Genomic DNA, 16,707 nt, shown 5'->3' with positions numbered 1-16,707 from the left:
TTCCTGAGAGATTACTTCGGAACGGTGGAGGTCCACAAAATATTGTAAGTTGAGTTCAGAACAGCTTTTTCCCCGGGTGTCGTTTATTTTGAAATACTCAAACGGTGACGCGGCTCAGCCGGAAAAGATATGGAGGTCAGATGCAAAATTACCCACAATTCCGAGCGAAGCGTGTGAACTGTTTGTTGCCTTACCGAGTAAGCTAGAAATCATTAAGAAAATTATAAAAACCTTATTTATTTGTCTGAAGAGACTCATTCAAAGAAGTGCCATGGCGCAGTATAAAGGAGCAGCCAGTGAGGCTGGTAGGGCCATGCAGCTTATGAAAAAACGAGAGAAAGAACGAGAACAACTGGAGCAGCTAAAACAAAAAATAGCGGAGGTATGGTACAAACGTCATAACACGAGGCACATTGACTGGTTAGTTTTTAATAAAACTACTTAACATCTGACAAGTCTTACCTAAATGTACTGTATAGAGATCTGAGCCCAGAGATAGTTTGAATTGCCCCTGGAGAAGTGTGGTGTTTAGGGTCATGCCAAAGGGCACATCGGAAACACCGAGTAGGTCAGCGTCTCCCGTTTACATCGTACATTTTCTGTTATTAAACACGCTTCCCCTCACTCCGTTCGCATACCTTAAGTCTACACTCAGTCTGTTGCAGATAACGTTTAATTAATATTAGACGGAGGGTATGTCTGTAGAGCTGTAGACCAAATTAGTTTTATTACCAGCAATCTGTTTAACTTATTTGTTAGTGGAGATGAAGACCAGGTTAGTGTGAGGATTATCCTTTATTTATCTGATGATACAGCCGCTGGTTTGAATTGAAGTCATTTAGCAACAACTCCTAATACTGACACTCTCCTCCAGGACAACATGGTGAAGTCAAACATAGATAAGAAGTTCTCTGCCCATTACGATGCTGTCGAACAGGAGCTGAAGTCGAGTACTGTGGGTAAGCAGTCACATGGACCTTCACATCCACCATGCAGTTCTCTGGAACTAGGGTGCCAGTGGCAGTCTGTGGGATGAAAGATTTATGTCCTCACTAAGTCGGCCCATTCAGATTTATGATGTTTGTCATTACAAATCAACTGTGAGGGACTAAACGTTCTCAGAGTCTGGTTCTGTTTGTAGTGTAATCATACACTGATATAAAGACATTATGGCTCTGACCAGGTTTGGTGACCCTGAATGACATGAAGGCAAAGCAGGAGGCCCTGGTCAAAGAGAGGGAGAAACAGCTGGCGAAGAAGGAACAGTCTAAGGAACTGCAGCTGTGGGTCATTTGCTCTCTGCAGTTTTGTACCTCTGGCATATTTCATCGTTCTGTGTTTATTTTTTCCCTTTACCCAACAAATATTTAAGTAAAAGCAGAAAACAGAGCATGCGACCACATGAGACAGCATGGATAAGTCCACTGATAAATTTTTGTGACAGGGAATGAGTAACACTTGTGTTCACCAACATTTAATATAAATAAATAATAAATAAATGAATAATAAATCATTTTTGGTTTCATATGTGGTTAATATGCTGAGGGGGAAAACTGATTATTTCTATTTGTTCTTTTTGTCAGGAAACTGGAGAAACAGAAGGAAAAGAAGAGAAAGGAAGAACAGAAAAGAAAAATTGCCAGTTTATCCTTCAATCCAGATGAGGGAGAAGATGACGATGAGAATGAGAACGAGGAAGAGGAGGAGGAAGGTGAGTGTTCAGTTATTTGACAGTAGTCTGGATGCACATGACCACAAGTGTCTCACACACTTTTATGAACTGTGAATGAGATACATATTACACAGAAACACGGCCAGTGTAAGTGTCTCTGCTCACTTCAGTTTCAAACAGGAAACAGCACCAGTTTCACATTGCTTCACTACCTGTTGTGTTGTCTTGCTTTTGTTTTACTCTCAAGTTGTCCCAAGGAAGAAAAAACTTGGGAAGAATCCTGATGTTGACACCAGCTTTTTGCCAGACAGAGACAGAGAGGTGAGAACTTGCTTGAACTTGCCCTGTGCATTGTTCCTTTGGTTACGCTTTACCTTGCCGCTCCATTCAGTTCTACAAAGCTGTACATCACACTTATAAAGGCAGCTATGCAGGTCGGTCAATTCAAGGTAAATAATCATTACTGTACTTGTGTCAGCTACATTAGGGCTCCGATAATCAGTACTTTAAAACATAAGCAGTAATACAGTGCATACAATATGGGCTTTAAAGAGGTGAAATAGTCAGCACCTGAACTGTTGTTGCATTGGTCACCAAAACTGTGGATTCATCTAATGTGTTGTGGAAAAGCCTGGCAACATTTGCCAAACAGAGAAAATGAGCAGTGGTCACAAGTCTAACCTCACTGACGTGGATGGACAGACATGTGACAGTTTAGTTCATAAAAAACAACGTCTAATGATGGCCCTGTCTGGCAGAATTATGGCCACTTTACATGGCCAAGTGTAGCCCTGGGATCGAGCTCTGTCTCCTTAACATGCTCTCACGTTCAGTAACAGTTTCACTGAATATGTATCACTGCTGTACACACCGCTGAGACAGGTCCAGAGTGATGTCATGACCACTCTTGTGTCGTCACCACTCACTGATTCTTAACAATCTTTGTGGTTATGATTATGTCTGTCAGTGGGGAGTACAGAGAAAATTCCTGTTTCCTTCCAGTCTCTAAGAGCTGGAGACTGTCCTGTATGAAGGTTTATCTGTGTCCAGGACATAGATTAGAAGGTTGATCAGTGTCCAGGAAATGGGCTAGAAGGGGAAGGAAAGCTGTTTGAAATCGTTTTAAAGTTTAAACAATGATTTTCTTATTGGTCACTAGATATTCATGTATTTTTCTCATTGGTCACTAGATGTTAACTTATTTCTCTCATTGATCACTAGATGTTAACTTATTTTTGAGTTTCCGTTTTTTCCTTCGTGACCCTGTGATCTCTGAGTGTAGAAGAGTATGAATGAGCAGACTAGTTATTGGTGTTCTTGTCTCACGTTGCGCGTGTGTGCGTGCATTTAGGAGGAGGAGAACCGCCTCAGAGAAGAACTCAGGCAGGAGTGGGAGCGTAAACAGGAAAAGATTAAGAGTGAGTAAAGCATTCACACACTCACAGCCTGGGTCCTCACAGGCCTGTATCTGTTCAGTGGTCCAAAGACTGAATTATTTCAGTGTTATCATAGTGACCGTGATTTTTTTTGTACTTGGTTAGTGTGTAGGATTTTATCAACTCTTTTTCTTTGCAGGTGAGGAGATTGAGGTGACGTTTAGTTACTGGGATGGCTCTGGGCACAGGAAGACTGTCAAGGTGACTATAAGTTATAAAGTGACTGTGAGTTATAAAGTGCATTTCTCTCTGACTGAAGGAGGTGAGTTTAGAGTGAAGTTAAATAAAGCTACGTCTCCATAAGACGACAAATTAATGGGTTAAGTTGTTTGTGCTGACAGTGGTGTTTTCTGATCGCTCTCGGCAAACGGTTTGTCATTTGATGTAATTTAGCAAGTGGTTTGTCGTTCAATTTCCTGGATGTGGTGTGTGTTTCTGTGTTTGCTGCAGATGAAGAAAGGAAACACCATCCAGCAGTTCCTACAGCGAGCACTGGAGGTGCTGAGAAAAGATTTCAGTGAGTTGAGGTGAGGACATGGACACTGTGACCACTTCTAACACCCATTTTCCTCCCATGTCCTCTGCTAATGAATATGTCAAGACTTGTGTGTGGGACTTTGCTGAACATGCCGCGCCTTCTCTAGTTACGAATCCGATCTTACACGCCCGTGTCTAATTTCCCAGCACCTCTAGAGGCCTGGGTGAACTGGAGCAGATGTGCTGGATTAGGGGTGAATCCTAGTTCTATGGCACTTGTCCACTGGTGTGGCTTATCTGTCATAAATCAGTCCAGTCCTCTGGCATGGTTTCCCAAACCACGCTGTAATTGTGCTGTTTTTCATCACAGACGATTCACAGGAACTCTGGTTTCCAACCACATCATGTTACATGAGCATACTACACACATCTGTGTGTGTGTATGTATGTGTGTATGTGTCTGATTGGAGACACTCCAGAACTACTGCAGGCTTGTGCTTCTGCTCTAAGTACATGTTATAACACTTCAGTGTTGTTATTATAATGATTTTAATATTTAAGTGTTGTAACTGTTATGTCATTTTTTACTTTTGTCTGTTAGGTCTGCTGGTGTGGAGCAGCTCATGTATATCAAAGAGGATCTGATCATTCCACACGTAAGCATGAATTAATTTATTCTATAAATATTTACAGCACCATCATTTTTCATCTTCACTGACATAACTGCAGATGATTCATAGTCTATTGTTCCCAATGCAGTAGACTTCAGGTTTCTTAAATAATTATAAGATAAAACACGCTCACAGAGAGTAATTTCTAATTGTAAGAGACATAAATTATCTCCTTTTTTTCCCAGCATCACAGTTTTTATGACTTCATTGTGACAAAGGCCAGAGGCAAGAGTGGTGAGTCTACCATGGCCTGGGTTGTTTTTGTTTTCACTCACACAGATGTGTGTTCATCACTCTAAATCCACAGAATCAACAGCACTAACACAAGATTACTGTAACACACCAGGGCTAGTGAAACCTAATCAGATTACTGTAACACACCAGGGCTAGTGAATCCTAATCAGATTACTGTAACACACCAGGGCTAGTGAATCCCAATCAGATTACTGTAACACACCAGGGCTAGTGAATCCCAGTCAGATTGCTGTAACACACCAGGGCTAGTGAATCCCAATCAGATTACTATAACACACCAGGGCTAGTGAATCCCAGTCAGATTGCTGTAACACACCAGGGCTAGTGAAACCTAATCAGTGAGTAGTCTGATGGCTTTACATTCTCACCCACAGGTGACTGGGTTTATTTGTATCTATTTCAGACCAGTGGACGGAACACTGGGAATGATTCAGAGACTTTGCTCAGCACTTAACATTTTATTTGGCATCTACAAAAATAACATCACTCAGGAGTATGAGATGTTTCTGGTGTTTGATTGCTCTTTATTCAGTTTGTAGGATGGCTGATGAAAATATGATACATGAGCGAATAATAGTCCTGTCTGTGCATTTGTCATCTAGTTTTTTGTCATCCAGTTTTTTGTCATCCAGTTTTGGAGTGTATTTTGTGCATACTCCTCCTATTTATGCATGCAGAGAGACTTGAGAACTGGACTTCCAACTCTACAAATTAAATTTTTTATTTTATCTCAGGACCGCTGTTCAGCTTCGACGTCCATGATGATATTCGGTTGGTCAATGATGCCACAGTGGAAAAGGATGAAGTAAGGAGTTGGTCAAATGCAGCCTTAATTAGTCTGATCTGAATTGGGTCTGATCAGAGGCCAGTCTGAATTGGGTCTGTTCTGAATATGGGTTTTGTGATAGCTGAACTGGTGTTTTTTTTTTGTGTCCAGTCTCACGCAGGTAAAGTGGTTCTGAGAAGCTGGTATGAGAAAAACAAGCACATTTTCCCGGCTAGTCGCTGGGAGCCATATGACCCCGAGAAAAAATGGGACAAATACACTGTGAGTAGCCATATACTCTGTGTGTACAGAAATATATAACATGCATACAAACATGAAGTATTTTCTTTTGCCTGTGGTTTTATTTTAAGTGAATGAATTTTTTGTTTTCCTTTTCTGTCAAGGCTACATGTACCTGCAAATGTACCTGAAAAAAATTGCCACCCCAAACAGAAACACCTGAGTGAAAGCATGCAGGCACATGCATGAGTTTCCTCCCAGGCATTTAGATGTATATTGTCTACATGGCTTACAAATAGTGTCAATTGCAAAATAAAAATAAAATATTTGACAGTTAAAACAGGTAGGACCACTGTGTTTAGGACCAGAGATCAGGTACAGTGCTTGGAGGGGTTTCTTACGGTTAATGAAATCTGCTCTTGTGTGTGGTCTTTGTTTCGGGTTGCTCTCTGTCTAGAGAATGTGCTAACAAAATGCCTCTCTCCTTTTCAGATCCGGTGAGATGGTCCAGGATGTCCAGGAATGCTGTTGCTTTCAATGAAACTGTTTTTTGTTGTCTGTCTGTTTTTGTTTCCATCGGCCTTTTTCTCTCCATGTGAAATATAGTATGTTGTCCTTTTCAGCTGGGATTGTTTTAGAGTTCAAAAGGGTTTCCACTCTTATTGAGTGCAGTGCTCTTGCAGTTTGGATGAACGTGTCAGCACTTTTACATAACATCTACTTCATTTAAACAGAGGAAGGCAAGAAATGTTGTTCATGATGAGTTACCTTAAAATTCTGTACAATGCTCTTAAATACCTTAAAATGGTATCAGTTATTTTTGAGATCACCTCAGTAATACCGAGGCCTTCATTTCATGAAGGATGTCTAGTAGGGAGCGGTCAGATTTTCTCCAGAGTGGACCAATTGTAAAACTACAACCGAGTTTTGTAACATATAAATAAGATTAGTCGGTAGAGATATTTTGCCTTTTAAGTCCCAGTTTGGTTTATTGTCTTTCTGATGGCTGTAAATATGTTTTCATCAATGTGTATTGCAAATGTAATGTATTTCAGAATATAGTTTGTGAATTCAATTTATCATTTTGTACTTTGATTTATTTTGTCTCCTTCTATTTCACTGGGTTCCAATACAAATAATGTCATTTAAAGTAGCATTTATCTCATTATCAAATGAAAAGAGAACCGTAGAAACTAAAAGTTTCCATTGCCAGTGGAGGAGCAGTGCCTGTAAGTGCTGCACTTTGGGATTTTCTGATTGAGTAAAGAATGACTTGGCTTTTACACACAGAGGACCAGCTTTTTAAACCTAAACCCGTACGCCCTCATTCTGTCCTTGAAATATCTTTGTCCTTCATCACAGCATTACCTTTTCAAAAACACAAAAAATGACAAACATTTAGACAGGGGCACACGAGTGTATACCTTTTGCTTCAGGCCACCACTCCGTCAACCCGTCTTTTTTCCCTTCTCCTGCCCTCCTACTCCACCTCTTTCTCAAGCCCCTCCCCTACTGTGCTCTTCTGCTTTCTCTTTTCTGTCTCTCTCTCGTTCTGCCTTAAACCTTAAATGTACTTCCTTGTCCCAGTGGAAACCTAGACTTACGCGCCAGAGGACAGGCTATGCGAGTAGTTACCTGTTGTTGCCCTGGATACAGTACTGGACAGGTAGAGTAATATGTGGAGAGACACACTGACTCTCGTCTGCCTGTTGGTATGTGTCAGTCAACAGGAGGAAGACCTATTCGACCCTGTGTCCATCTACCCTCAGAACTGCACCTCGGAATGCATCCTACAGGTAGGTTTTTGGACTCGCTCTTTTGTTTAACTCAACATCCCAACACCTGAATGCCTGCAATCTAGAGATCTTGTGTTGGTTTGTTGGAATCCATTAGAGATTTGCTACTTTGGCGATACACTGAATTGGGTTGTTCATTCTACTCTCTCTTCTGACATGGACAAGAGCTTGTCCACGGCGGAGGGCTTATGGTAGCGTATTGCAGTGTCCGACAAGGTTCTTTGAGTCTAGATTTCTTCTGATCATTGGCCATACACTTACTGTCACCATATAAAAAAGTACCTAGACAGATGAACACCATGTTGGGCCTCACCCCTTACATACACACTAATTTTCCATAATTATATTGTTGCACAATGATTCCCTGCAGCTTACGTCAGCATATCCTGCATGTCCAGTGTATCCTCTCTGCCTTCGTCTGAAAACTGGCCATTTTGGGTGAAATAATACTAACTGTATCACCACTACATGAACCAAAAAAGACAGACTTCTCACTGATCTGGCAATATGGAATGACAGGCACTTTACAGTTCATTAGTACCACAAAAAGAGGAGCTTCCTGCCTTCCTCCTGGCTTGTTATTCAGTTCAGTCTGCTCCGTCAGTACAGTACCGTGTTAATGCTTTGCTTTGTAACTAATGCTATGACTGATAATAAACATTCTTTAAGGACCAGTCAGGCTTTTGAATTGGGCATCAAAGGTACTTGCATATCTAGTGTAATCAGTTGCTTCTGAAAGTGGTTCTAATCACTCAAACATACTCAAGTCCACGAACAATAATCCACTAACAACAAAACACTCTCTCTCTCGCTCTCTCTCTCATGAGAAATCATGGCTTGTCACATAGAAATGCATGTGGTGTGTTATTTTGTCTTGTCATCTCCATCTGGTTTTTCTGGTCTTTAGAAGTAAAAGACCTCAAAGTCTGTGGTTCAGCAACAAGGCTCAAATATCTCTAACTTCTCTAATGTTAAATATACCACACCACACCACAACACAACAGGTCAGTTTGGATTGCTGTACTCAGCCCATAATAAAAGTGGATTTCTGAGTCAGATGCACATAGGCCCGTGTTATAGATCTTTCTTAACAGGATCTTTCTGCTCTCAACATTAAATTAATTTTTGCGATGGAGAAAAACTCAAATGTATGGCTTTTGTCTTTTATGCTGCTGGAACTATGTGGTGAAATGAACAAGATTTCTCTTCACTTGGCCTCTATCTGTGGCTTCTGTAGAAGAATTACAGACAAAAAACAATTACGGGTGAAGTATGAGATGAGTTATTTAATTTATCTAATACTACTGGTGCCTTTTGTGGACTGTTAGGCTAATATTCTCTTGGTGTTCTGTTCTTGATGTTTTAAAGTGGCTGTGATTTATACTTTGTAACTATTAACTACTTCATGGTGGAGTGGATGAGCTGGGAGGGTGTGAGTGAGAGTAAACAGTTGTCAGGCCAGTTTTTGTCCTCTGTTCATTTTTCCCATATACCATGTACACTTCGGCAAAGGAATGTGTTTTGCTCGGTCCATAACTTGTTCTAATTATGAATTCATTTTCTCTGCCTATTAGACACACACACACACACACACACACACACGCCTTGAACGTATAGTTTTAGATTTATGGGGCCAGATGCTGGCTCTGAACTCTGGGTTATACACAGAACAGTTGCATTTCAGAGGCACAGAGGTCTAAGTTCTTTGGATACAGCAGCAGTGAACCGTGACAGCAGTCTTTAACCAGCTCTCTGGTCTTTAATTCAGCTCACCCTGCCAATGCAGACCAAATCAGCCCACAACAATCCACAGTTTTGTGCTTATATACTAGAGCACTACAGGTCAATTACGGGTCTATTTCTTTTCTTTCCTAGCTTATCACTTTACTGTAACTAGGCTGTAACTGGCTCTTTTTCCTGGTAATACAAGTGAAAATAAACGTATCATTAAAACTTTACATGGTATGTGTATAATGTGCCACACACACACACATCTATCTATCTACACACCAATGATCCCGTGTTAGTCTTAACATATTATGTTTTTATAAGCTCCATGGTCTTTCCCCTGGGCATTGTTTGCAGAGTGGAATGTGAGAACTGAATGATGTATGTGCATGGTTTGTTTGGTTTCAGGGAGACAGAAGATGTGAATACTGTCAAATCTCCAGAGAGGACATGAAGGCTGCACTGGGTGTCGACATTGTCTCTCCATTTGGAAGTAAGTATTAGAGCTAAATAAACAAAGCTAAGCCACCACGTGTCCTTTTTTCAGTATGGGTGACATATTTAAAGACCTAACAGATCTCTAATACATTCAGTATAGACACACATGTGAACATATTTATTTATGTTTATAAACGCTCTGATGGAACAGGTCACAGTTTTTTATATCTTCCTGTGCTCAAAAACTCCCATTATTGATTTAGCAAGGTAAAACAATATAATATAAAACATTTATAATGCCTTTATGAAAAACTGTGAAGTATTCCACCAGTGAAATAAGATTATGCTTACCATTACACAATAAACAAGAATCAGCTTTTGGAAACGCAGATTTAAAAAAAAAAAAACAACAACTATTCCATGAGGAGTAGAAATCCTGCTTCTAACAACTAACCAGGTTTTGAGAAACAGAGACAAAGATGAAAAACTTCAGTTCAGTCTAAAGATATTGTGTTTATAGAACGTTAAGCAGGCAATAATTTAGAACTCAGTATGTTAGTCTGAATTACATAAACAATAAACCCAATCTAAAATTTTTGGGCACCTGACAAAACACACTGTGGTGTGTGTAATGAGTGACCTCAGGGGAAAAAATGTCACAAATCAAAAGGGAAAACTCAAAACTGACTCCCTCTCTCTCTCTGTCAAATAAACACCAGATGGTAAATGGTTACCACATGTGCTGCACTGAGTGGCCTTTACCTCACTGAAATTAATGTTTTTCCTTTTTCCTGTATGACCCACAGCTGAGCATAGTATTAGTATTTTATAAATAAATACATTTTTATTTTATTTTATATTATTTATTTTTTTGTTTATATGAGTGAGAGCAAGGATAAAGTGTGTGTGTGTGTGTGTGTGTGCGCGCGTGCGGGTGTGTTTATATGGCCTTTGTGTGTTTTTATATTTTTATGTTCTTTGTATTTTCTTATTTTATGTATAACAAACAAGAAAATATGTTTTGGTTTGGTTAATCTGTGGAAAATGTGTTTTGGCAGGATTATATATACATGTATAATCTGTGGGAACTGTGTTTTGGTAGGATTATATACATGTGTATAATCTGTGGGAAATGTGTTTTGGCAGGATTCTATACATGTATTATCTATGGGAGATATGTTTTGGCTGGATTACACACATGTATAATCTGTGGAAAATGTGACTGATGGAGCCTGGGTCAGAACATTTTTTGAAAATCAAATATGAACTTTTAGTGATTTATACTTAAAATCATCTGGTTACTGCATGCCAAAAGCAATCTCATAAACTTTAACTTGTGCTCCATCTGCTCCCTCTTACACCATTAGCTTGTGATAGCAAGCCTCCCTTGGGGCAATTAGAATGGAAAGATTCTTAAGGTAGCACCCTCTACTGTTAAGATCCAAGCTGATTAAAACATGACCCAATCAGTGAACTGTCGGACGAACAAAAATTCAACAGCAAAAAGACAAAAATGCTTTAAGTCTCAGACAAACCATCATGAGGTTCTCTTTTCACGCATTACATTGGACCTGAGACATGCAAGGCCCACAACCAGGGCATGAAAGAATTTTAGCATGAGGACAAGTTTAGTAAAACTACACTAGAACTAAATTAGAGATGGGAAATGGATCAGTTTTGAAAAGTAAGTAAAAATGAAAAAATAAAATGATTTTCAGGACAGATACAGAGGAGACACTGTGGTGTTTTCTGGTGTTTATAGTTGCCAGTGATTATTAACATTTAAATTACTGAAAAAATCCCTTTTTCAGTTGCCACTGGACTCCTCAAAAATGGCAGAAATGATCCATGTAAAAAATATATAAAGCATAGATGAAGAAGATGACAAGCATATCATTTAAGTTTTTGAATGTTTGAGATTTCATGTTTGACTTAACCTGTGGAGCAGGCTGCGTGCCATGGCCATGTCAGACCTTTCTTGGACAACAGACTCCAGACGTGTGCCAACACTATGTCCACGCTCCACATAATGTGACGGTGCAGTTCCTGCCTAATCAAGACCTCACACACGACACTGTCACTGTCTCCTGGAGTCCTAGTCAATATGGTAATCACACAGAGAACACAATGTCCCGCCCATTGAGTTGTCATCGAAACAGAATGCATTACATCTGAAGTTTTAATGTGCTGTACACATACAGTTCTTTCATGTTTCTAAAAGTGATTGTTCATGACAGTTACAGACTTGATTACTCATAATTTACTCACGTAATGTTAATTTTGTATATTCCATTATATGTTCTCATATAGAGATTAATTCTACAAACTTTGCACTGCGGTTTGGATTGCAGAACCTGTCTGTCTAGGTTAAAACTGGAGCAAAGCAGAGAGAATCCTGAGGCTTTTTCTGTTTTGCATCTGCTGTAGGTATTGCCTTTTTGCGAGGATTTCAGGTCTTTCTGCAGGCTTTGGGAGGAACACAGACTGCATGTCAGCTTTTTCTTCTGCCGAAAAATCTGTCTCTCACTGCCGCTCATGCCCAGAGGGTAGGAGAGCATGTACATAATGAACGCTCTACACCTGCTTTTCTCCTCATGTTCTCCTTGTCTCCACATGTACACACAGCACTTAAGGGTTGGATTAGAACACTGTAAAACAAACTTCTTGTGTTGCTGTAACCGTTGTGTTGTTGTAACCCTTGGCTGTAGCTTTCTTTCCTGTTGGATGATTCGCACTCAGGTGTTATATCAGGCCCTGACTCACCGCAAACAACAAACAGACATGCAGCAATACATTCAAATCTTATTCTTGCTTTATCACATATTGCCATAAATGTTTAAACAATGCATATATTTGTCCCTTAAACAATGAAGACGAAAAGAAATAAAACTATATTATTTGAGGGTTTCTCTTTTCTTGTAAGAAGGTCACTAAATGCAGTGTTTTCTGAGACTCAGGGCTGTAGGGCTGGTAATGACAGGGGTTTTAATTCAGAGGTAAATAAAGAGTGTGCTTTAGCACTAAACCTGGCTGAGGCTCCTGAACTCTGGATTTGTAGGTGTACCACTCAGATGCCTTCACTGGACTTCCTCTCGACACTCAGTATGCTGTGACTGTAATGGCTCTTCCTGTTCCAGAAAAGTGGGACAATTTCTACCACAGCAAAAGGTTCTTCACTCGCAGTAAGTTTCCAGTTCTCTCACTCATTGCTCACACACCAACCCAAAACTATAAACTATTTTCAACATATGACTCAATAAATGTGTATGTCATTCTGTCTCAGTCTTTTCTGTGTCACCAACTAAAATACACAAAAAACCCACACTTCAAATAACTAGAACCCAGTGGTGTTCACTTACTGTTGGGCGTTTTATTTTACAGCCTGCCCTGAGAAAAATGGCATGGAAAAATGTAGGAGAGGTAAAGACTGCATTTGAACTGAGACATCGCTGTCATTTATAGCATGCTAAAAAAAGACTGCACGATATGAATGGTGTGTATTTCTATTCCCTCACAGACTGGTACCCAGAACACATTGAAGTGCAGCGGAAAGACATGGATGCCTTGGTGACCTTTAATCTTGCTCCGAAAAGTTTGGGAATCCATCAGTATTTTTTATCATGCTTTGGAGGTGGCCTGCGCAGTGACCAAAAAATAACACCTGTAAGAATTGTACCAAAGTGATTTGGTTTACTCATTACATCAAACAGCTGAGTGTGCATTGTGGAGAACTAACACCAGCTACCTTGTTGTGTTTGTCCCCAGGACACTGTGGAAAACCAGACACACTACTCTTATCACCTGCTTTACCTTCGCTCTGGAATCAACTTCACCTGTGAGGTGAGTCTTGGTTCTGCACTGAGTCCTTAATATGGTAAAAACAAAAGTTCAAGTCAAGTTTGTGTATTGTCATATTCAAGTTGTCCTTATGATGATGCTCTCTGAGATATATGGCAGGTCAGACAGGATGTGTGATGGGACACAAGATTGTTGTGAAAATAATTGGAGCATGTCAAAGGCTGTTGTTATGCCTGATGTCGGCTGCATATTGCAGAATTCTTCTATCTCATTAACTACTTTACTATTTGCTTCAACTTTTGAAGAGTTCATTCACTAACAAGCAAACAGGCGCACATCTGCATGCTTAAATGAGAAAAATGAACCAGTTTGTCTTTGTTTTTCATCTCCAGATTGCAGCAGATGTGGAGGATGCTGTGAGGAAAAGATTCTACATTTACATATCACAGGTTACCCAAGGTCTGGTGCTTTAGTGGAGTGAGGATACAGGGCAGTATTTGGGGTATTGTGTTCAACACAGTGAATATTACATTCAGCGTTGTTCTAATGCATTGTTTAGAGTGTGGCAGAAAAGAAACACTGGATATGAAATATTTTATGGGGTAAATGTAGATTGTGTTACCTGGGTGGGTTATAAATATGTATGCTGTCTATAATCAACATTATGTTATCCAGGAGCAAGACATTAAGCTCCTGTTCCCATTTTTGTATCACCTGTACTCTGGAATCGGGTGCGTGTATTTATATGGTTTATGTGTTTTGTTTTTTCCCAGAGCCTCCTGCAACACACGCAGATGGTCCCTCCCTGGCTTTGTTAGTTCCTGTGGGCATTGCACTGGTTACTCTGGTTGTTATTCTCACTCTGTGGTGTAAAAAGAGGCTTAGGAGTAGAATGAGAAAACAAAACGTGGCAGCAGGTGAGCACTCATACATGACTCTAATCATACAGCCTGCACGTCACAGCATGGAGTAGCAAAGGCTGCTCCTGTCACTATTTACCTCCTTTTGGGATAAAAATGGAAAACACATTAGAATCCTCAATCTTTTTCATACAGAAATGTATAATAAAAAAGGAACTTTTTCAAATAAGTGTTTTAGAGGAATTTACTCATTCAGATCTCATACTCTTGTTTGTGGAATATAGAAAGAGCTTATTCAGTATAAGAGGTACAATTCCAAACTGGATAAACATGATTTTGTTTGTACCAATTCCTCAAGAAGTTCATAGAAGGTAATTAAGTTGACATGGGACATTACTCAACACTTTCTGTTTTGTTGCTATGTGACATTCCTGCTGTTCATCATACAGTTTTGGTGTGTGTGTTGTTTTGCTCCCAGATATGACTGAGCATGAGGAACAGCACATCGTCTTGACCAGCAAACCCCACCCACCTCGCCTTCTCATTTGCTACTCTAGTAATGATGGCCCAGCTCACGTCAGGGTTGTTTTGCAGTTAGCAGCATTTGTACAGAAACACATGGCTGTTCAGGTATACCACTGGAATCCTGCAGTTTCCCTTGGTTATTACAATACAGGAAATGAGCTGTATGGCTCAGAGAGTTTCAGTTAAGTCATTTCTTCCACAAATTGGCCCTTCATTTTTACACTTTGCCAGTAAACATTACAATCCAGTGTCAGCAATCAGTGGCTCAATGCATCATCAGTCAAATTTATTCATATAGTGAAACCGAGAATTAAAATAAACCTCTAACAGCACCGACAACTACTCGTCTCTCTCCACCAGCATATTCTATCTGCTCTCCTATGCCTGACAGCCTGATGCATGCTGTGTAGTTTTTCTAACCCTGATTTTTACCTCTCTTCTGCACAGGTGGCGCTCGACCTTTGGGAGGCACTTAGCCTAATGCAGGAGGGGGTACTGGGCTGGTACTCTAGGAAAATCAAAGAAAGTGACTTTGTGCTTGTCATCTGCTCCCGTGGCCTCCATCAGAGAAAGCAAGACAGAGAGGAGGGAGAAGAGCCTAACGAGGGCTGGGAGTTGAACTCCTCCTCATCTGTTATCACCATGATCGGAGAGGAGCTGTGGCGGACCAAGACTATGGGAGAGGATCTTATCAAATACATGACCGCCATATTTGAGTATTCACATGAGAATGATGTCCCAGCGGTGTTGGGCCTGGCCTCACGATACACGCTCACTCGAGATTTACCGCTGCTCTTCTCCCATCTACACGGAGTCGCTCTGCAGAGGCCTGGAGTTTGCCTACAGGTGGAGGACATCTCAGAAAATGGTTACACCAAACAACAGGCTGGTGCCGCACTGCGACTGGCCATCGAAGAGGCAAAGATCTGGCATGATCAGAATCAGTTTAGAGACAGGACAAAAGACAAGCCAACCACAACATGAAACAGATCTAATTAGAGACTAATTATGCCTTAAAGGCTTCCATGAACATTGAACAGGGAACAAAACACCCTCCTCATAGGTTTTGGTTAGATGTCAGACATACCAAACTGATTTGTCTACACGTTGTGTTGCTCAGCTTGCTTTGTGACACAGCAGCGTGATAGCATTAGAAGTTAGTTCATGCCTTAAACAAACCCCTGCTGTGTTCATGTAGCTATTCTATGCACAGGAAAGTACAAGGTCCTGGATGAAGAGAAAAGAGGAACTGTAGCCTGTGATTTTGATGTCATAATGACATTCTGTTGAATTCTGCATGGAATTATTGTTTATAATCTGATTGACTGCATGTGTTGATAAAAAATAATCATGGCACAGATATGTACTTAAATACATTATGTATTTTTAAAAATGCATTTAAAGACCAAACATAACCAATGCACTAATTAGAGTATATATCAAGCCTGTGCATGTTCTTTCACATAATACTCAAAGATCTTTATTTCTCCAGTAAGAAGGATTCACCAAAGACTCTGTGAGATTACAAAACTGGACATTGTATTTTCTATATATGCTTAAAGAGGAATGCTGACACATTGGAATCGTGAATTCAGAAAATTGCTCTAATGTCTTTCTCTGTGTCAAGGTAACCTTGTCACTCATCACCTCTTCTTATCGATATTATGATGGGCAATAGCACAGTGGACCCAGTATCTGCATGTAACTCCTCAGTGCAATGTGCTCTCCGTTTCTGGACACTGCAAATGGTACACAATAAGTGCATGCAGTTATATATACAATCAATAAGTTAAATGCATGTTTTTCATCTAATGAATAAAGAGAAATTATTTTCTTATTTTGTGTTTTGAGTCAGTGATCGTCACATTACCTAAAAACGCACACATATTGAAGGAACAATATTCAATACTGCTTTCATCACGATTATACGCGCAGTCCCGCCGAAAACCAAAAGACAGGAGTGAATGATGCTCCAGTAGAGATGTGAAAATGTTTCGTATCAATTCCCAAAGCCTAGAGCGTTATGAACGGATGGAAAAGTAAAT

General features: G+C 40.1%; 2 protein-coding genes across 2 annotated transcripts; both read left to right on the top strand.

The window, feature by feature from the left end:
* The first annotated feature begins 184 nt into the window (after window positions 1-184).
* fam50a (family with sequence similarity 50 member A) lies at window positions 185-6,504 on the top strand. The gene is made up of 13 exons (XM_030768808.1): window positions 185-382; window positions 875-959; window positions 1,184-1,283; window positions 1,584-1,711; window positions 1,920-1,993; window positions 3,024-3,090; window positions 3,248-3,309; window positions 3,559-3,635; window positions 4,187-4,241; window positions 4,442-4,490; window positions 5,246-5,316; window positions 5,449-5,559; window positions 6,010-6,504. The coding sequence occupies exons 1-13, from the start codon at window positions 272-274 to the stop codon at window positions 6,016-6,018; spliced, it is 999 nt and encodes a 332-aa protein (XP_030624668.1). The 5' UTR covers window positions 185-271; the 3' UTR covers window positions 6,019-6,504.
* Window positions 6,505-7,193: 689 nt separating this feature from the next.
* Window positions 7,194-15,646, top strand: LOC115806799 (interleukin-17 receptor D). Its single transcript, XM_030767658.1, has 12 exons — window positions 7,194-7,313; window positions 9,450-9,534; window positions 11,428-11,586; window positions 11,907-12,025; window positions 12,538-12,661; window positions 12,861-12,899; window positions 12,997-13,142; window positions 13,245-13,319; window positions 13,670-13,736; window positions 14,051-14,194; window positions 14,616-14,767; window positions 15,110-15,646. Exons 1-12 carry the CDS (start codon window positions 7,194-7,196, stop codon window positions 15,644-15,646), a joined length of 1,767 nt encoding a protein of 588 aa, XP_030623518.1.
* The last annotated feature ends 1,061 nt before the right edge of the window (window positions 15,647-16,707 follow it).

Source organism: Chanos chanos, chromosome 3 (assembly GCF_902362185.1).
Source record: "Chanos chanos chromosome 3, fChaCha1.1, whole genome shotgun sequence".
Lineage (NCBI taxonomy): Eukaryota > Metazoa > Chordata > Actinopteri > Gonorynchiformes > Chanidae > Chanos > Chanos chanos.
Note: the sequence above shows the minus strand (reverse complement) of the source record. Positions and strands in the feature narration are given on the sequence as shown.

Coding starts and splice junctions, on each gene's coding strand:
- fam50a (XM_030768808.1), top strand. CDS start 272: ATGGCGCAGTATAAAGGAGCAGCCAGTGAGGCTGGTAGGGCCATGCAG. Junction 1,712..1,919: donor CGAGGAAGAGGAGGAGGAAG/GTGAGTGTTCAG, acceptor TTTACTCTCAAG/TTGTCCCAAGGAAGAAAAAA. Junction 5,317..5,448: donor CCACAGTGGAAAAGGATGAA/GTAAGGAGTTGG, acceptor TTTTGTGTCCAG/TCTCACGCAGGTAAAGTGGT.
- LOC115806799 (XM_030767658.1), top strand. CDS start 7,194: ATGTGGAGAGACACACTGACTCTCGTCTGCCTGTTGGTATGTGTCAGT. Junction 12,900..12,996: donor CATGGAAAAATGTAGGAGAG/GTAAAGACTGCA, acceptor ATTCCCTCACAG/ACTGGTACCCAGAACACATT. Junction 13,320..13,669: donor GAATCAACTTCACCTGTGAG/GTGAGTCTTGGT, acceptor TTTCATCTCCAG/ATTGCAGCAGATGTGGAGGA.